The following is a 20,393-nucleotide window of genomic DNA, read 5'->3' as shown; positions in this document are numbered from 1 at the left end:
GTTCCTGACCTTCTCTCCCCCCCCCCAGTTCCTGACCGTCTCTCCCCCCCAGTTCCTGACCTTCTCTCCCCCGCCCAGTTACTGACCTTCTCTCCCCCCAGTTCCTGACCTTCTCTCCCCCCAGTTCCTGACCTTCTCACTCCCCCCAGTTCCTGACCACCTCTCCCCCACAGTTCCTGACCTCTCCCCCCCCCACAGTTCCTGACCTTCTCTCCCCCCAGTTCCTGACCGTCTCTCCCCCCCAGTTCCTGACCTTCTCTCCCCCCCCCCAGTTCCTGACCGTCTCTCCCCCCCAGTTCCTGACCTTCTCTCCCCCGCCCAGTTCCTGACCTTCTCTCCCCCCAGTTCCTGACCTTCTCTCCCCCCAGTTCCTGACCTTCTCTCCCCCCCAGTTCCTGACCTTCTCTCCCCCCCAGTTCCTGACCTTCTCTCCCCCCCAGTTCCTGACCTCTCTCCCCCCAGTTCCTGACCTTCTCTCTCCCCCCAGTTCCTGACCTCTCTCCCCCCAGTTCCTGACCTTCTCTCCCCCCCAGTTCCTGACCTTCTCTCCCCCTCCAGTTCCTGACATTCTCTCCCCCCAGTTCCTGACCTTCTCTCCCCCCAGTTCCTGACCTTCTCCCCCCCAGTTCCTGACCTTCTCTCCCCCCCAGTTCCTGACCTCTCTCCCCCCAGTTCCTGACCTTCTCTCTCCCCCCAGTTCCTGACCTCTCTCCCCCCCAGTTCCTGACCTCTCTCCCCCCAGTTCCTGACCTTCTCTCCCCCCAGTTCCTGACCTTCTCTCTCCCCCCAGTTCCTGACCTTCTCTCCCCCCAGTTCCTGACCTTCTCTCCCCCCCAGTTCCTGACCTTCTCTCCCCCCCAGTTCCTGACCTTCTCTCCCCCCCAGTTCCTGACCTCTCTCCCCCCAGTTCCTGACCTTCTCTCTCCCCCCAGTTCCTGACCTCTCTCCCCCCAGTTCCTGACCTTCTCTCCCCCCCAGTTCCTGACCTTCTCTCCCCCTCCAGTTCCTGACATTCTCTCCCCCCAGTTCCTGACCTTCTCTCCCCCCAGTTCCTGACCTTCTCCCCCCCAGTTCCTGACCTTCTCTCCCCCCCAGTTCCTGACCTCTCTCCCCCCAGTTCCTGACCTTCTCTCTCCCCCCAGTTCCTGACCTCTCTCCCCCCCAGTTCCTGACCTCTCTCCCCCCAGTTCCTGACCTTCTCTCCCCCCAGTTCCTGACCTTCTCTCTCCCCCCAGTTCCTGACCTTCTCTCCCCCCAGTTCCTGACCTTCTCTCCCCCCAGTTCCTGACCTTCTCTCCCCCCCCAGTTCCTGACCGTCTCTCCCCCCAGTTCCTGACCTTCTCTCCCCCCCAGTTCCTGACCTTCTCTCCCCCCAGTTCCTGACCTTCTCCCCCTCCCAGTTCCTGACCTTCTCTCCCCCCCCAGTTCCTGACCTTCTCTCCCCCCCAGTTCCTGACCTTCTCTCCCCCCAGTTCCTGACCTTCTCCCCCCCCAGTTCCTGACCTCTCCCCCCCAGTTCCTGACCTTCTCTCTCCCCCCAGTTCCTGACCTTCTCTCCCCCCCCAGTTCCTGACCTTCTCTCCCCCCAGTTCCTGACCTTCTCTCCCACCCCCAGTTCCTGACCTTCTCTCCCACCCCCAGTTCCTGACCTTCTCCCCCCACAAGTTCCTGACCTTCTCACTCCCCCCAGTTCCTGACCCTCTCTCCCACCCCCAGTTCCTGACCTTCTCTCCCACCCCCAGTTCCTGACCTTCTCCCCCCCCAGTTCCTGACCTTCTCTCCCCCCCAGTTCCTGACCTTCTCTCCCCCACCCAGTTCCTGACCTTCTCTCCAGCCCCAGTTCCTGACCTTCTCCCCCCACAAGTTCCTGACCTTCTCCCCCCACAAGTTCCTGACCTTCTCTCACCCCCCAGTTCCTGACCTCTCTCCCCCCAGTTCCTGACCTTCTCACTCCCCCCAGTTCCTGACCACCTCTCCCCCACAGTTCCTGACCTCTCCCCCCCCCAGTTCCTGACCTTCTCTCCCACCAGTTCCTGACCGTCTCTCCCCCCCAGTTCCTGACCTTCTCTCCCCCCCCCAGTTCCTGACCGTCTCTCCCCCCCAGTTCCTGACCTTCCCTCCCCCGCCCATTCCTGACCTTCTCTCCCCCCAGTTCCTGACCTTCTCTCCCCCCAGTTCCTGACCTTCTCTCCCCCCCCAGTTCCTGACCTTCTCTCCCCCCCAGTTCCTGACCTTCTCTCCCCCCCAGTTCCTGACCTCTCTCCCCCCAGTTCCTGACCTTCTCTCTCCCCCCAGTTCCTGACCTCTCTCCCCCCAGTTCCTGACGTTCTCTCCCCCCCCAGTTCCTGACCTTCTCTCCCCCCAGTTCCTGACCTTCTCTCCCCCCAGTTCCTGACCTTCTCTCCCCCCCCAGTTCCTGACCTTCTCTCCCCCCAGTTCCTGACCTTCTCTCCCCCCCAGTTCCTGACCTTCTCCCCCCACAGTTCCTGACCTTCTCTCCCCCCCCCCCAGTTCCTGACCTTCTCCCCCCCGTTCCTGACCTTCTCTCCCCCGCCAGTTCCTGACCTTCTCTCCCCCCCCCAGTTCCTGACCTTCTCTCCCCCCCCCAGTTCCTGACCTTCTCTCCCCCCCCCAGTTCCTGACCTTCTCTCCCCCCAGTTCCTGACCTTCTCTCCCCCCCAGTTCCTGACCTTCTCTCCCCCCAGTTCCTGACCTCTCTCCCCCCAGTTCCTGACCACTCCCCCCCCCAGTTCCTGACCTTCTCTCTCCCCCCAGTTCCTGACCTTCTCTCCCCCCCAGTTCCTGACCTTCGCTCCCCCCAGTTCCTGACCGTCTCTCCCCCCCAGTTCCTGACCTTCTCTCCCCCCCCCAGTTCCTGACCGTCTCTCCCCCCCCAGTTCCTGACCTTCTCTCCCCCCCCCAGTTCCTGACCTTCTCTCCCCCCAGTTCCTGACCTTCTCTCCCCCCAGTTCCTGACCTTCTCTCCCCCCCCAGTTCCTGACCTTCTCTCCCACCCCCAGTTCCTGACCTTCTCTCCCACCCCCAGTTCCTGACCTTCTCCCCCCCCAGTTCCTGACCTTCTCTCACCCCCAGTTCCTGACCTTCTCTCCCCCCCAGTTCCTGACCTTCTCTCCCCCCAGTTCCTGACCTCTCCCACCCCCAGTTCCTGACCTTCTCTCCACCCCCCAGTTCCTGACCTTCTCTCCCACCCCCAGTTCCTGACCTTCTCCCCCACAAGTTCCTGACCTTCTCTCCCACCCCCAGTTCCTGACCTTCTCCCCCCACAAGTTCCTGACCTTCTCTCACCCCCCAGTTCCTGACCTCTCTCCCCCCAGTTCCTGACCTTCTCACTCCCCCCAGTTCCTGACCACCTCTCCCCCGCAGTTCCTGACCTTCTCTCCCCCCAGTTCCTGACCGTCTCTCCCCCCAGTTCCTGACCTTCTCTCCCCCCCAGTTCCTGACCGTCTCTCCCCCCCAGTTCCTGACCTTCTCTCCCCCGCCCAGTTCCTGACCTTCTCTCCCCCCAGTTCCTGACCTTCTCTCCCCCCAGTTCCTGACCTCTCTCCCCCCAGTTCCTGACCTTCTCTCCCCCCAGTTCCTGACCACCTCTCCCCCCAGTTCCTGACCTTATCTCCCCCCCTGTTCCTGACCTTCTCTCCCCCCAGTTCCTGACCTTCTCTCCCCCCAGTTCCTGACCTTCTCTCCCCCCCCCAGTTCCTGACCTTCTCTCCCCCCCCAGTTCCTGACCTTCTCTCCCGCCAGTTCCTGACCTTCTCTCCCCCCAGTTCCTGACCTTCTCTCCCCCCAGTTCCTGACCTTCTCTCCCCCCAGTTCCTGACCTTCTCTCCCCCCAGTTCCTGACCTTCTCCCCCCCAGTTCCTGACCTTCTCTCCCCCCAGTTCCTGACCTTCTCTCACCCCAGTTCCTGACCTTCTCTCCCCCCAGTTCCTGACCTTCTCTCTCCCCCCCAGTTCCTGACCTTCTCTCCCCCCAGTTCCTGACCTTCTCTCCCCCCAGTTCCTGACCTTCTCCCCCCCCCAGTTCCTGACCGTCTCTCCCCCCAGTTCCTGACCTTCTCTCCCCCCAGTTCCTGACCTTCTCTCCCCCCCCAGTTCCTGACCTTCTCTCCCCCCAGTTCCTGACCTTCTCCCCCCCCAGTTCCTGACCTTCTCTCCCCCCCCCAGTTCCTGACCTTCTCCCCCCCCAGTACCTGACCTTCTCTCCCCCCCAGTTCCTGACCTTCTCTCCCCCCCCAGTTCCTGACCTTCTCTCCCCCCCCAGTTCCTGACCTTCTCTCCCCCAGTTCCTGACCTTCTCTCCCCCCCAGTTCCTGACCTTCTCTCCCCCCAGTTCCTGACCTTCTCTCCCCCCAGTTCCTGACCTTCTCTCCCCCCAGTTCCTGACCTTCTCTCCCCCCAGTTCCTGACCTTCTCTCCCCCCAGTTCCTGACCTTCTCTCCCCCCAGTTCCTGACCTTCTCTCCCCCCAGTTCCTGACCTTCTCTCCCCCCAGTTCCTGACCTCTCCCCCCCAGTTCCTGACCTTCTCTCCCCCCCAGTTCCTGACCTTCTCTCCACCCCCCAGTTCCTGACCTTCTCTCCCCCCAGTTCCTGACCTTCTCTCCCCCCCCAGTTCCTGACCTTCTCTCCACCCCCCAGTTCCTGACCTTCTCTCCCCCCAGTTCCTGACCTTCTCTCCCCCCCCCAGTTCCTAACCGTCTCTCCCCCCAGTTCCTGACCTTCTCTCCCCCCCAGTTCCTGACCTTCTCTCCCCGCAGTTCCTGACCTTCTCCCCCCCAGTTCCTGACCTTCTCTCCCCCCCAGTTCCTGACCTTCTCCCCCCCCAGTTCCTGACCTTCTCTCCCCCCCCAGTTCCTGACCTTCTCTCCCCCCAGTTCCTGACCTTCTCCCCCCCCAGTTCCTGACCTCTCCCCCCCCAGTTCCTGACCTTCTCTCTCCCCCCAGTTCCTGACCTTCTCTCCCCCCCAGTTCCTGACCTTCTCTCCCCCCCAGTTCCTGACCTTCTCTCCCCCCCCCAGTTCCTGACCGTCTCTCCCCCCCAGTTCCTGACCTTCTCTCCCCCCCCAGTTCCTGACCTTCTCTCCCCCCAGTTCCTGACCTTCTCTCCCCCCAGTTCCTGACCTTCTCTCCCCCCCCAGTTCCTGACCTTCTCTCCCCCCCCAGTTCCTGACCTTCTCTCCCCCCCCAGTTCCTGACCTCTCTCCCCCCAGTTCTGACCTTCTCTCTCCCCCCAGTTCCTGACCTCTCTCCCCCCAGTTCCTGACCTTCTCTCCCCCCCAGTTCCTGACCTTCTCTCCCCCCCCCAGTTCCTGACCTTCTCTCCCCCCAGTTCCTGACCTTCTCCCCCCCAGTTCCTGACCTTCTCTCCCCCCCAGTTCCTGACCTCTCTCCCCCCCAGTTCCTGACCTTCTCTCTCCCCCCAGTTCCTGACCTCTCTCCCCCCCAGTTCCTGACCTCTCTCCCCCCAATTCCTGACCTTCTCTCCCCCCAGTTCCTGACCTTCTCTCTCCCCCCCAGTTCCTGACCTTCTCTCCCCCAGTTCCTGACCTTCTCTCCCCCCAGTTCCTGACCTTATCTCCCCCCCCAGTTCCTGACCTTCTCTCCCCCCCCAGTTCCTGACCTTCTCTCCCCCCAGTTCCTGACCTTCTCTCCCCCCAGTTCCTGACCTTCTCTCCCCCCAGTTCCTGACCTTCTCTCCCCCCCCCCCCAGTTCCTGACCTTCTCTCCCCCCCAGTTCCTGACCTTCTCTCCCCCCAGTTCCTGACCTTCTCCCCCCAGTTCCTGACCTCTCTCCCCCCAGTTCCTGACCTTCTCTCACCCCAGTTCCTGACCTTCTCCCCCCCCAGTTCCTGACCTTCTCCCCCCCCCAGTTCCTGACCGTCTCTCCCCCCAGTTCCTGACCTTCTCTCCCCCCAGTTCCTGACCTTCTCTCCCCCCCAGTTCCTGACCTTCTCTCCCCCCAGTTCCTGACCTTCTCTCCCCCCCAGTTCCTGACCTTCTCCCCCCCAGTTCCTGACCATCTCTCCCCCCCCCAGTTCCTGACCTTCTCCCCCCCCAGTTCCTGACCTTCTCTCCCCCCCCCAGTTCCTGACCTTCTCTCCCCCCCCAGTTCCTGACCTTCTCTCCCCCCCCCAGTTCCTGACCTTCTCTCCCCCAGTTCCTGACCTTCTCTCCCCCCAGTTCCTGACCTTCTCTCCCCCCCAGTTCCTGACCTTCTCTCCCCCCAGTTCCTGACCTTCTCTCCCCCCAGTTCCTGACCTTCTCTCCACCCCCCAGTTCCTGACCTTCTCTCCCCCCATTCCTGACCTTCTCTCCCCCCCCAGTTCCTGACCTTCTCCCCCCCCCAGTTCCTGACCTTCTCCCCCCCAAGTTCCTGACCGTCTCTCCCCCCAGTTCCTGACCTTCTCTCCCCCCCAGTTCCTGACCTTCTCTCCCCCCTGTTCCTGACCTTCTCCCCCCCCAGTTCCTGACCGTCTCTCGCCCCCCAGTTCCTGACCTTCTCTCTCCGAGTTCCTGACCTTCTCTCTCTCCCCACCGAGTTCCTGACCTCTTCCCCCCCCCCCGAGTTCCTGACCTCTCTCCCCCCCCCCCGAGTTCCTGACCTCTCTCCCCCCCCCCCCCGAGTTCCTGACCTCTCTCCACCCCCCCCGAGTTCCTGACCTCTCTCCCCACCCCCCCCGAGTTCCTGACCTCTCTCCCCACCCCCCCCGAGTTCCTGACCTTTTTCTTTCCCCCCCCCCCGAATTCCTGACCTTCTCTTCCCCCCCCCCAAATTCCTGACCTTCTCTCACCTCCCCCCCCCCCCAGTTCCTGACCACCTCTCTTTCTCTCCCCCCTCCCCCGGGGAGTTCCTGACCTTCTCCCCCCCAGTTCCTGACCTTCTCTCCCCCCCAGTTCCTGACCTTCTCCCCCCCCAGTTCCTGACCTTCTCTCCCCCCCCAGTTCCTGACCTTCTCTCCCCCCAGTTCCTGACCTTCTCCCCCCCCCAGTTCCTGACCTCTCCCCCCCCAGTTCCTGACCTTCTCTCTCCCCCCAGTTCCTGACCTTCTCTCCCCCCCAGTTCCTGACCTTCTCTCCCCCCCAGTTCCTGACCTTCTCTCCCCCCCCCAGTTCCTGACCTTCTCTCCCCCCAGTTCCTGACCTTCTCTCCCCCAGTTCCTGACCTTCTCTCCCCCCCCAGTTCCTGACCTTCTCTCCCCCCCCAGTTCCTGACCTCTCTCCCCCCAGTTCCTGACCTTCTCTCTCCCCCCAGTTCCTGACCTCTCTCCCCCCAGTTCCTGACCTTCTCTCCCCCCCAGTTCCTGACCTTCTCCCCCCCAAGTTCCTGACCGTCTCTCCCCCCAGTTCCTGACCTTCTCTCCCCCCCAGTTCCTGACCTTCTCTCCCCCCTGTTCCTGACCTTCTCCCCCCCCCAGTTCCTGACCGTCTCTCGCCCCCCAGTTCCTGACCTTCTCTCTCCGAGTTCCTGACCTTCTCTCTCTCCCCACCGAGTTCCTGACCTCTTCCCCCCCCCCCGAGTTCCTGACCTCTCTCCCCCCCCCCGAGTTCCTGACCTCTCTCCCCCCCCCCCCGAGTTCCTGACCTCTCTCCACCCCCCCCGAGTTCCTGACCTCTCTCCCCACCCCCCCCGAGTTCCTGACCTCTCTCCCCACCCCCCCCGAGTTCCTGACCTTTTTCTTTCCCCCCCCCCGAATTCCTGACCTTCTCTTCCCCCCCCCCAAATTCCTGACCTTCTCTCACCTCCCCCCCCCCCCCAGTTCCTGACCACCTCTCTTTCTCTCCCCCCTCCCCCGGGGAGTTCCTGACCTTCTCCCCCCCAGTTCCTGACCTTCTCTCCCCCCCAGTTCCTGACCTTCTCCCCCCCCAGTTCCTGACCTTCTCTCCCCCCCCAGTTCCTGACCTTCTCTCCCCCCAGTTCCTGACCTTCTCCCCCCCCCAGTTCCTGACCTCTCCCCCCCCCAGTTCCTGACCTTCTCTCTCCCCCCAGTTCCTGACCTTCTCTCCCCCCCAGTTCCTGACCTTCTCTCCCCCCCAGTTCCTGACCTTCTCTCCCCCCCCCTAGTTCCTGACCGTCTCTCCCCCCCAGTTCCTGACCTTCTCTCCCCCCCCCAGTTCCTGACCTTCTCTCCCCCCAGTTCCTGACCTTCTCTCCCCCCAGTTCCTGACCTTCTCTCCCCCCCCAGTTCCTGACCTTCTCTCCCCCCCCAGTTCCTGACCTCTCTCCCCCCAGTTCCTGACCTTCTCTCTCCCCCCAGTTCCTGACCTCTCTCCCCCCAGTTCCTGACCTTCTCTCCCCCCCAGTTCCTGACCTTCTCTCCCCCCCCAGTTCCTGACCTTCTCTCCCCCCAGTTCCTGACCTTCTCCCCCCCAGTTCCTGACCTTCTCTCCCCCCCAGTTCCTGACCTCTCTCCCCCCAGTTCCTGACCTTCTCTCTCCCCCCAGTTCCTGACCTCTCTCCCCCCAGTTCCTGACCTCTCTCCCCCCAATTCCTGACCTTCTCTCCCCCCAGTTCCTGACCTTCTCTCTCCCCCCAGTTCCTGACCTTCTCTCCCCCCAGTTCCTGACCTTCTCTCCCCCCAGTTCCTGACCTTATCTCCCCCCCCAGTTCCTGACCTTCTCTCCCCCCCCAGTTCCTGACCTTCTCTCCCCCCAGTTCCTGACCTTCTCTCCCCCCAGTTCCTGACCTTCTCTCCCCCCAGTTCCTGACCTTCTCTCCCCCCCCAGTTCCTGACCTTCTCTCCCCCCCAGTTCCTGACCTTCTCTCCCCCCAGTTCCTGACCTTCTCCCCCCAGTTCCTGACCTCTCTCCCCCCAGTTCCTGACCTTCTCTCACCCCAGTTCCTGACCTTCTCCCCCCCCCCAGTTCCTGACCGTCTCTCCCCCCAGTTCCTGACCCCTCACCCAGTTCCTGACCTTCTCCGACCTCCCCCAGTTCCTGACCTTCTCCCCCAGTTCCTGACCTTCTCTCCCCCAGTTCCTGACCTTCTCTCCCCCCAGTTCTTCCTGACCTTCTCTCCCCCCAGTTCCTGACCTTCGTCTCCCTCCCCCCAGTTCCTGACCTTCTCTCCTCCCCCCAGTTCCTGACCTTCTCTCTCCCCCCCAGTTCCTGACCTTCTCTCCCCCCCCAGTTCCTGACCTTCTCTCCCCCAGTTCCTGACCTTCTCTCCCCCCAGTTCCTGACCTTCTCTCCCCCCCAGTTCCTGACCTTCTCTCCCCCCAGTTCCTGACCTTCTCTCCCCCCAGTTCCTGACCTTCTCTCCCCCCAGTTCCTGACCTTCTCTCCACCCCCCAGTTCCTGACCTTCTCTCCCCCCATTCCTGACCTTCTCTCCCCCCCCAGTTCCTGACCTTCTCCCCCCCCCAGTTCCTGACCTTCTCCCCCCCAAGTTCCTGACCGTCTCTCCCCCCAGTTCCTGACCTTCTCTCCCCCCCAGTTCCTGACCTTCTCTCCCCCCTGTTCCTGACCTTCTCCCCCCCCAGTTCCTGACCGTCTCTCGCCCCCCAGTTCCTGACCTTCTCTCTCCGAGTTCCTGACCTTCTCTCTCTCCCCACCGAGTTCCTGACCTCTTCCCCCCCCCCCCCGAGTTCCTGACCTCTCTCCCCCCCCCGAGTTCCTGACCTCTCTCCCCACCCCCCGAGTTCCTGACCTCTCTCCACCCCCCCCGAGTTCCTGACCTCTCTCCCCACCCCCCCCCGAGTTCCTGACCTCTCTCCCCACCCCCCCCGAGTTCCTGACCTTTTTCTTTCCCCCCCCCCGAATTCCTGACCTTCTCTTCCCCCCCCCCAAATTCCTGACCTTCTCTCACCTCCCCCCCCCCCCAGTTCCTGACCACCTCTCTTTCTCTCCCCCCTCCCCCGGGGAGTTCCTGACCTTCTATCTTTGATATAATAAAGAATAGTCAGCACGGATTTCAAGAGGGAAGGCCATCCTTGACCAACCTTATTGAATTCTTTGAAGAAGTAACAGAAAGAGTAGACAAGGATAATGTAGTATATTTGGATTTTCAAAAGGCTTTCGATAAGATACCTCACAGTACTCATGACTAAGGTCAGAACATGTGGAATCAGGGGACAAGTATCAGAATGGACACCAAGCTGGCTACAGAACAGAAAACAGAGGAGGGGTTAAAGGTAGCTACTCAGACTGGCAAAGATGGGAAGTGGTGTTCCACAAGGATCGGTGCAGGGACCACTGCTGTTCACAATTTACATAAACAATTTAGATTTGGAAATTGGAAGTACAATATCAACATTTGCATACAACACCAAATTGGGGGGTATAGTTAATACAAAAGGAAGACTGCGGAAAAATGCAAGACATTAATAAATTTGCAGAATGGGGGTGTAATTGGTAAATGAATTTCAGTATAGATATGTGTTACATTTTGGTGGAACAAGGAGGCCGCATAATGCTTGGATAATAAGTTTAAATGGGGTAGGAGAGCAAAGGGGTCGAGGGATACAGATACACAGATCACTAAAAGTGGCGACACAGGTTAATAAGATCATTTAAAAGCAAACCAAGCACTGTGGTTCACTTCTAGAGTTATAGAATTAAAAAGCAGAGGTTATGTTAAACTTGTATCGCACCTTGGTTAGACCAGACTTTGAGTACTGTGCACAGTTCTGGTCTCCATATTATAAGGATATTGAGGCACTGGAGAGGTGCACAGCAGATTCACAGGGACGATACCAGAGCTGAGAGGATATAATTATCAGGAAAGATTGAACAGGCTGGAGATCTTTTCTCTAGAAAAAAGACTGAGGGGTGACCTAATAGAGGTCCTCAAAATTATGAAGGGGCTTGATAAGGTAGACATAGAGATGTTTCCACTTGTGGGGGCGATCAAAACTAGTGGCCATAAATATAAGATGGTCACCAATAAATGCAATAGGGAATTCAGGAGAAACTTCTTTACCCAGAGTGGCAAGAATGTGTAACTCACTGCCACAAGGTGTAGTTGAAGCGAACAGCATGGATGCATTTAAGGGGAAGCTAGATAAGCACAAGGGAGAAAGGAATAGAAGGATATGCTGATAGGGTTGGATGAAGAGGGGTGGGAGGAGGCTAGTCTGGACCATTTGGGCTAAATGGCCTGTTTCTGTGCTGTAGACTTGATGTAATTCTATTATGCTGAAGTACATTGTAGCACCTGAACTGCTGTCCCAGTTGAGATCGGCAAACTCAGCACAGACTGAGAATCAAACCTGGTACCTTCTGGCCTCATACCACACTGAGCAGCAGATACTGAGAATCAAACCTGGTACCTTCTGGCCTCATACCACACCGAGCAGCAGATACTGAGAATCAAACCTGGTACCTTCTGGCCTCATACCACACCGAGCAGCAGATACTGAGAATCAAACCTGGTACCTTCTGGTCTCATACCACACCGAGCAGCAGATACTAAGAATCAAACCTGGTACCTTCTGGCCTCATACCACACCGAGCAGCAGATACTGAGAATCAAACCTGATACCTTCTGGTCTCATACCACACCGAGCAGCAGATACTGAGAATCAAACCTGGTACCTTCTGGTCTCATACCACACCGAGCAGCAGATACTGAGAATCAAACCTGGTACCTTCTGGTCTCATACCACACCGAGCAGCAGATACTGAGAATCAAACCTGGTACCTTCTGGTCTCATACCACACCGAGCAGCAGATTTAAAAACTGAGCCATTGAGTAGCTGAATACTGTATTCAAAGTAAAATGAGTGTAATACAGACATCTGATCAATACAGGGTGTGGTACAATGTTTTATATACACGCACACATACACACAGCAATGGCACAGTACAGAGTTGATGTGGTTGTAGAAATCTATCACAGATACTGATGTATAATTGCTCTTTTATTCAGTGTAAAAGTGATGGATAGTGGCTGAAAAACATTACACAAGCCTAGGTTCACTCAGTTTGATAGCTTAATACAATACAGTGCACCAACCAAACTGATTCTAATAACAAAGCTTTCAATTGGGCCCTCAGAAATATAGGCCTGGGTTTTGTGATTGTGATGTTGATGGGAACCCACTTAAAATGAGTTGGTTACCCTCAGCAGTCTGATCAGAAAACCAGGGCCACAGTGTCAATATCTGTTAGAACATTCAATTAACAGATGGCCCGATGATTAATGCATCGCCCACCATGGTACTGAGCTGTACAGGCCAGAATGTCCCAGGTTCAATCCCCAGTGGGGAGTTAGACAATCTCAGCTGGGCAGCAGGCGGATGCTAGTTGGCTTCAGTCTCTGGGCTACGGCTGTGGAAAAATCAGCCAGGGTTCCTGCTCCTGATCACCACCCAAAAGTTCACCTGCCCGCATGTCAGGCGTGGACAGGATTGGGTTGCCTATGTTGGCCCCCAGAGTCCATCAAATAATCAGCTGCCATTCATTATCGAGGCTCACTTGTAAAGAATACCTATTTGGACGAGGTTATGAGGTAAAATGGGTTGCTGGCACCTGTGGAATTGAACCCTACAAGAGCCAGCTCCTTCAGGAAAGGAGATAATTGTCCGGTTCGGTGAAACACTCGATTACTGCAGCCAGCGAATGAACCATATTCTGGAGATGTCCTCACACCATGCTCTAGTAGTGACTGGGAGGTGGCTGTGATTGAACCAGTGTAGACAAGTATGTGGGTGAATATGTGTACAAAAGATAGTGCACTGTTATCAGCAGCGTGCAAATGCATTCCTAATATGTACACACTAGAAATTAACTACAACAGCCAACAGCCATCCCATCACTGTTTAGGTTGATGGTGCTGACTCTCGCTGCTACTGTTCCACATTGCTTGCATCCAACAGTACCTCGCCCAGGTGGTCATATTTCTTCTGTGAACCTACAGAGTGAATGTTAGCAGACTATTGAACCATAGGGGCATCGCATGTTGAGCCTGATCCAGTCCCTATCCAACATCCACACATGTACTTTCCTACAGAGGTCAGTAGTTGGCAATCATTAGTGGGAGCGCTGGCTGATTTTGTTCCCCTTCTTGATGTAGCAGCACTGAGACCAATTGTAGTGCTCCCACTGTTACCCCCACTGGGATCAGCTGACTGAACATAGACCAGGCATTAAACCTGGGGCCTTCCTGTTCCTTATAGCTCAGTTACACATTGGGTGGTGCCACAAGGCCAACAGTGACTACATGAAATCAACTCTGGAGTTAAATAAGGATTTTAAGGCACCCACCCCCCAACCCCTCCACCATAACTTTAAAAAATGAAATAACATAACCTTTTTTATACTAGCACCACATACGGTATTATATAGATTTACTACAAATTTCTACTGTTTTCACTAACAAAAGTGAATTAGCACAGATGGAATTCAGCAGGTAAGAAAATTGGCTGTGAAAGGGTTAATCAGCAGGGTTGAAATTAAGAGTCGTCCAGCACAATGTCACATGCTACACTTAACCAACCACTCCACCAGAGTTGAGCCTGGTCATAGTTAGCGGGACATTTTTTTCCTTTAGGCGCAGAGTATATGGCAGCCAATGTTTACGCTGGTTTCTTTATGGCAAAAGCAACCCACAATCCCCCCCCTTCCCCACAATCCTGCCCGTCCCCCAGCTGAAATTGGTAAATTCGCCCAGGGAGAGCACAGAACTCAGTTTGGTGCGATGCAAGTTGGGTGACCATCCGTTGGGTGGTGGGTGAGCACCCGTTGGGTGACCATCCGTTGGGTGGTGGGTGAGCACCCGTTGGGTGACCATCCGTTGGGTGGTGGGTGAGCACCCGTTGGGTGACCATCCGTTGGGTGGTGGGTGAGCACCCTATCAATTTTCAACTGAAGAGCCTGGTTTTGCAGCAGTCACCAGTAATTTGAACAATCGAAAAATTAACAGTAAATGTCCAGCTTCAACTTGTGTTAAAACAGACTGCTCTTTGTAGCCAAGAGAACTCTTTTCGCATTCACACAAGTAGACCTGTTCTTGCATACACCTGTGCGAAAGGTGACCGGACCATTCAAAGGCTACCAAATTGATGCAGTTAGTAACCCGAGCAACAGCTGGTCGTGTCCTCTGGTCACTGGACTCCTGCAGACGCCAACCACTAGCTCAGCTGGGCACGTATCACAAGTCAATAAGGACACGATTAATGAGGGAATTTCAGGCAAGAGTTTTTTCCAAAAATGTTGAAATTAGTACCGATTAACAGAGCCATTGGATAACAGGATGCCTTCACTTATTTCATAACGTCCCCAGTTAATTGTGCTGGTAGATTTGACTGGACCCATTTCATGTTAAATGTAGCTCAAACTGCATTTAAATACATTGGCCGTGAAATTGGATCGCCCGGCCTGCCGATGCAAACTGAGCGCAGGGAATGACCCCTGCACCGGAATGGGTCGGCCAGAGGCCCACTTTATATAATAGTATGGGGGGGGGGGCACCCCATTTTTAAGAGCCTGCAAAATAGATCTAAACGCACAATCTTCATTAAACAAAGCAATTGAAAACAGGGCAGTAAATGTTACTCATTTCTCAAAATTACTGGGTGGCCCCTCCCCTCTCTCAAACTGGACTGGCTGGGCCATCCTAAAGTGTTGCCACGAAACTGCAGAATAGCTATCCTGAGCCACCTTAAATTGGATTTCCCCCATGCTCTCGATGACCAGCAGATGTTCCACAGCAGTAACAGCCCCACTTCATATTCACACCCATCTTGAAACACTGATAGATAAGCTTGCATATAAATAGTGAATGCAGCCACTGATTATTATAATACCACTCCAGAGACAGACTGTCACAACTAACCATTGGTCACACAGCCAGAAATTACTCTTGTGCCGAAAAAATACTGTCGTGATATTAGTGGATAGGCGCGTAACATTTTCTTATGATGTTCCTCCCTCCACTTTTAGTGGAGGCGTTAACCGGTTTAAAATAAACAGGGGAACGCGTCCACTAAAATAGAGAAATTAAGTGCCTGTCTGGTATCATCAGCAGCAGTAATTGTTGGGCAATAACTTTAAAATAGAAGTGGATGCTGCAGTGGGTTTAAATACTTTGCTGCACCTCTGGGACCTGGGTTCCAATCCACAGAAAACTGATGGGGTGAAAGGGTCCTCTCACCGCTGGCTGTAAGGGTCTTGCTGCAAATGAGTTTGGTCAGTTTCAATCCAGTTCACAGAGGGCAAGGACCTACATACAGCACTAAATTGGCAATCGGAGTCGTGGGACTGTGGGAAATGGAAGCGTGTCATACTGGTGCAGTAGGGACCGCTTTTCTGAGATTGGGAATGAGGCACATGGTTGGGGCAGAGTAAAGGGAGCTTTACTGTGTTTCTAACTGACCTGGCAGTGCTTGGCAGTGACTGGAATGAAAATGTTTCATTCCACAGCACTCACATTTCCTTGATGAGCACAAAACAAGTTCCCAAATTGTATTGTCCGTTTAGAACAGAATCATACGTAGCTTCTTACTGGCATTCGTTTTGTTTCTTTAGCCCCAATTGTATCCCATCAGAAATAACAATGCGATGAATTAACAACCAGGCATTTTCTTCTTGTGCCACTTGGCACAATGTCTACAAAATGGCAGCAGCGCCTTCAGGAACCCTTCTTTCTCTCCTATCTGCGAGGCGGCAGCAGTTTGAATGTGTGGTTAGTTGCTCGGTGTGACCAATCACTTGTGTAGGTATGCATCCAACCAGAGCTCCCCAGACTCTTTCAAGGAGCTGTAAGAGAACACAAATGGCATATAAATCCCGAGCATCTCTCCCCATGGGTTGTCGGCTAGTCATGGCCACTTGCCAAGAGCTCCCTCTTCTGCTCATTTCATGTGTTAACGTCTGGTCAGAATGTGGAATGCACTGCCACATGGAGTAGTTGAGACGATTAGCATAGATGCATTGAAGGGGAAGCTAGATAAGTACGTGAGGGGAAAGGAATAGAGGGAGATGTCGATGGGGTTAGATGAAGTAAATAGAGTGGGAGGAGGCTCATGTGGAGCATAAACATCGGCACTGAATGGCCTGTTTCTGTGCTGCAAATTCTATGTAATCACCAAAAGGGCACAACTCTTGGTGGTGTAATGGTGCACTGGAGAGTGAACCAACCCTAAGCTCCAGCAGCTTGTTACAGCATTGTCAGTAGTTTGAGATCAAGTCACAAGCCTGCACATACTTGGTCAGGAATAGCCCCGAACACATGGCAGAGGGAGCTGAGGGGAAACCGGCCTGGAAATTTTTTTTTTCCAATTTTCTCCCCTTCTTCCCCTCTCCTGTCATGAAGGTGCTGACACTTTCTGGGGTAGGGTCCCAGAGGGCCTGGACACCTCCTGTACTCGGGTCAAGTGACCATTTCCATGCAAGAGCTCAGACTGTGAACAGCGGCAGCCTATTTAACTGTAGATGGCATCACAGTCAAGCCCATACCTATCCTTACTCACCATCCACACAGGCATTTTTTTAGCAAGAGTCGCTGGATAGTGATTTGGAATGGGAACACCTCGCTAGTCCAGGGAGCTGGGATTCTGGCTGAGATTCACTGGCTCGGGGCAGTGTGTTGCTCCTTTAAATGCTGCTAAACACAACATGTGTTCACATTCAGACAAACACCATTGTTAAAGCTGTTCCCGAGAAGTCAACTTACCTCATTGGAAGCAACACTTCTTTTCTCAAGAACTCTGAAGGCCATGGACAGGATCAAACCTTTACTGGGACAAACGTGCCTCCTTGCCCACAACAAGTATGGACGGCCACAGTTTGTGTTACTTTGCTCTTACACCGCAGTAACACATGCATAACTTAGCAAGTTACTTTCACAATAAGGATCTACATTCAATCTTTCTTCCAACATCCCAGTATCTCAGAACAGGAAAAAGTTACTGAAATATAAACAGAAAATGCTGGCAATACTCAGCAGCTCAGGCAGCATCTGTGAAGAGAGAAACAGAATTAACATTTCCAGCATTTTCTGTTTTTATTTCAGATTTCCAGCATCCGCAGTATTTTGCTTTTGTAAAAAGTTACTGAATCAGCTGCCTGAGTTACCTCAGCGGTGGCTTCAGCCCTAATAACAACTATCTGGATAGAATATCAGCAATAGCTTCTCGTCCGACAGATAATTCCTCTCTCACCTCTACGCCCCAACCTCTCTGTCGCAACCTCTCCCGTTTCTACTACAACCATCCCACTCTTCCTCTTCACTGTCGAAATCAAGTCTCACAGCACAGTCTCCTACTCTAACTCCTTCTTTCCAGGACCCCAGAACCGTAGAACTCCTCACCTCCCTCAGCCCTGGTCCCAGCCTCCCTCAGCCCTCACCTCCCTCGGCCCTCACCTCCCTCAGCCCTCACCCCTGGTCCCAGCCTCCCTCAGCCCTCACCTCCCTCGGCCCTCACCTCCCTCGGCCCTCACCTCCCTCAGCCCTAGTCCCAGCCTCCCTCGGCCCTCGGTCCTCAGCTCCCTCGGCCCTCACCTCCCTCGGCCGTCACCTCCCTCGGCCCTCACCTCCCTCGGCCGTCACCTCCCTCGGCCCTCACCTCCCTCGGCCCTCACCTCCCTCGGCCCTCACCTCCCTCGGCCCTGGTCCCAGCCTCCCTCGGCCCTCGGCCCTCAGCTCCCTCGGCCCTCACCTCCCTCGGCCGTCACCTCCCTCGGCCCTCACCTCCCTCGGCCGTCACCTCCCTCGGCCCTCACCTCCCTCGGCCCTCACCTCCCTCGGCCCTGGTCCCAGCCTCCCTCGGCCCTCGGTCCTCAGCTCCCTCGGCCCTCACCTCCCTCGGCCCTCACCACCCTCGGCCCTCACCACCCTCGGCCCTCACCACCCTCGGCCCTCACCACCCTCGGCCCTCACCTCCCTCGGCCCTCACCTCCCTCGGCCCTCACCTCCCTCGGCCCTCACCTCCCTCGGCCCTCACCATCCTCGGCCCTCACCACCCTCGGCCCTCACCTCCCTCGGCCCTCACCACCCTCGACCCTCACCTCCCTCGGCCCTCACCTCCCTCGGCCCTCACCTCCCTCGGCCCTCACCACCCTCGGCCCTCATCTCCCTCGGCCCTCACCACCCTCGACCCTCACCACCCTCGACCCTCACCACCCTCGGTCCTCACCTCCCTCAGCCCTGGTCCCAACCTCCCTCGGCCCTCACCTCCCTCGGCCCTCACCACCCTTGGCCCTCACCACCCTCGGCCCTCACCACCCTCGGTCCTCACCACCCTTGGCCCTTGGTTCTCACCTCCTCTGTCCTTGCCGTCCTCGGTACTGACCTCCTTCGGTCCTCGGTCCTGGCCCCTCTCGGTTCTCGGTCCTCACCTCCCACGATCCTCAATCCAGGCTCCCTCGGTCCTTACCTCCTTGCTTCCCTCGGTCCTTGCCATCCTCGGTACTGACCGCCTTCGGTCCTCGGCACTCGGTCCTGGCCTCTCTCAGTCCTGGGTTCTGGCCTCCCTCGGTCCTCAGTCCTGGCCCCTCTTGGTCCTCGGTCCTGGCCCCTCTTGGTCCTCGGTCCTGGCCCCCTCTTGGTCCTCGGTCCTCGGTCCTGGCCCCTCTCGGCACTCGGTCCTGCCCCTCTTGGCCCTCGGTCCCGGCCCCTCTCGGCCCTCGGTCCTGGCCTCTCTCAGTCCTGGGTTCTGGCCTCCCTCGGTCCTCAGTCCTGGCCCCTCTTGGTCCTCGGTCCTGGCCCCTCTTGGTCCTGGCCCCTCTTGGTCCTGGGTCCTGGCCCCTCTTGGTCCTGGGTCCTGGCCCCTCTCGGCCTTCGGTCCTGCCCCCTCTCGGCCTTCGGTCCTGACCCTCTCGGCACTCGGTCCTGCCCCTCTCGGTCCTGGGTCCTGGCCCCTCTCGGCACTCGGTCCTGGCCCCTCTCGGTCCTCGGTCCTGGCCTCCCTCGGTCCTCGTCCCTCTCGGTCCTCGGTCCTGGCCCCTCTCGGTCCTCGTCCCTCTCGGTCCTCGGTCCTGGCCCCTCTCGGTCCTGGGCCCTCTCGGCACTCGGTCCTGGCCTCTCTCGGCCCTCGGTCCTGGCCTCCCTCGGTCCTCGGTCTTGGCCCCTCTCGGTCCTCGGTCCTGGCCCCTCTCGGTCCTGGGTCCTGGCCCCTCTCGGTCCTGGGTCCTGGCCCCTCTCGGTCCTGGGTCCTGGCCCCTCTCGGTCCTGGGTCCTGGCCCCTCTCGGTCCTCGGTCCTGGCCCCTCTCGGTCCTCGGTCCTGGTCTCTCTCGGTCCTGGCCCCTCTCGGCACTCGGTCCTGGCCTCTCTCGGCCCTCGGTCCTGGCCTCTCTCGGTCCTCGGTCCTGGCCCCTCGCGGCACTCGGTCCTGGCCTCTCTCAATCCTCGGTCCTGGTCTCTCTCGGTCCTGGCCTCTCTCGGTCCTGGTCTCTCTCGGTCATCACACACTACAGGTTTTTAAACTGCAATCTTAGCATCACCTAATCACTATCTGATTTACCTTGTCTTAGCTTCTACCCTTTTCAGCCCAGGTGATGTCCTGCATTATTGGACTTGGCCCTTCATCTGTTTTTCTCAATAGAAACACAGTGCCAGTTGTGGAGTGTTTAAATAATCTGAATAGCAGGGTTAGTGAGGCGAGCGTTCCAACATCTGATCACTGCACCATGTCTCCAAAGACAGTAAAATAAGAGCTTTTATGATTAAGAAACACAAGAGAAGGGCTTACATTTTAAAAGGTTGTAGAAGGAAGGAAAGCTTGAGGTAAGTGTGGGACAGTTTTGAGATCCTGTGAAGGAATGAGTTCGAGTTGGAGACGGTGCAATGAGTCTTGACTTCAACGCAGCAAAGATACAGCATGTGCAGGAAGGGGTATTTGCAGCTTAAAATTGTTGGCATTATTATTAGCACAGTCAGTGCTCTCTACTTACTGCACAATGTCTGCAAAGGCGGTGAATAAAGTCTTGGACTGGTAGTCCAGGCCATGTTTGGCACACAATGACCTTACCAGTGGCGCCACCTTGTGGTAGTTGTGCCTTGGCATCGTGGGAAACAGGCTGTAAAACACAGAGTGGAATCAGATATGGAACAGAAATTAAACACTGTTTTGGTAAAATTCAACCTTAGTGGGGTTGCCAAACGGGCGGTAGTGAATCGGCTGCCCGTTATACACCCCGCCCAATTTTATTTTCCATTGATGTCACCGCTCGTTTTCCCTTCCCTCCGAGGTTGAATTTCAGCCCCTGCTGACTCCAATCTCATCACTGACATTTATTTTATTTTACTTTTCTGTTACTCACTACCTTCAGAGCCATTTTGTGATGGGTTTGTACAAAGACTTGGTCATAAACATGTTACCTCAGTTAAGTAGGTTTAATACTACGACACATTAAGAATTGCCTAACGTATTAAGAACTATAGTATATGCAGTCAGTGCCTATAAAGGCATTCTACACCGATCCGTCACTATACAAAC

The 20,393-nt window shown here is 56.3% G+C and overlaps 1 protein-coding gene across 1 annotated transcript in view; it reads right to left on the bottom strand.

Annotated features, from left to right (window-relative positions):
* Nucleotides 1-11,760: 11,760 nt before the first annotated feature.
* Nucleotides 11,761-20,393, bottom strand: part of LOC147106709 (acyl-CoA (8-3)-desaturase-like) — a 113,800-nt gene continuing 105,167 nt past the window's right edge. The window contains exons 11-12 of the mRNA XM_086007765.1: nt 19,849-19,974; nt 11,761-15,713 (exon numbers count right to left, since the gene is read on the bottom strand). Of these exons, the coding sequence (XP_085863891.1) occupies nt 15,662-15,713; nt 19,849-19,974 (178 nt within the window). The 3' untranslated portion in view covers nt 11,761-15,661. The remainder of the gene's footprint in view (nt 15,714-19,848; nt 19,975-20,393) is intronic.

The sequence above is a fragment of the Somniosus microcephalus genome, chromosome 15, assembly GCF_052327205.1.
Source record: "Somniosus microcephalus isolate GS21.2 chromosome 15, FLI_Smic_1.0, whole genome shotgun sequence".
Lineage (NCBI taxonomy): Eukaryota > Metazoa > Chordata > Chondrichthyes > Squaliformes > Somniosidae > Somniosus > Somniosus microcephalus.
The sequence above is the reverse complement of the archived record's forward strand: the minus strand, read 5'-3'. Positions and strand labels throughout refer to the sequence as shown.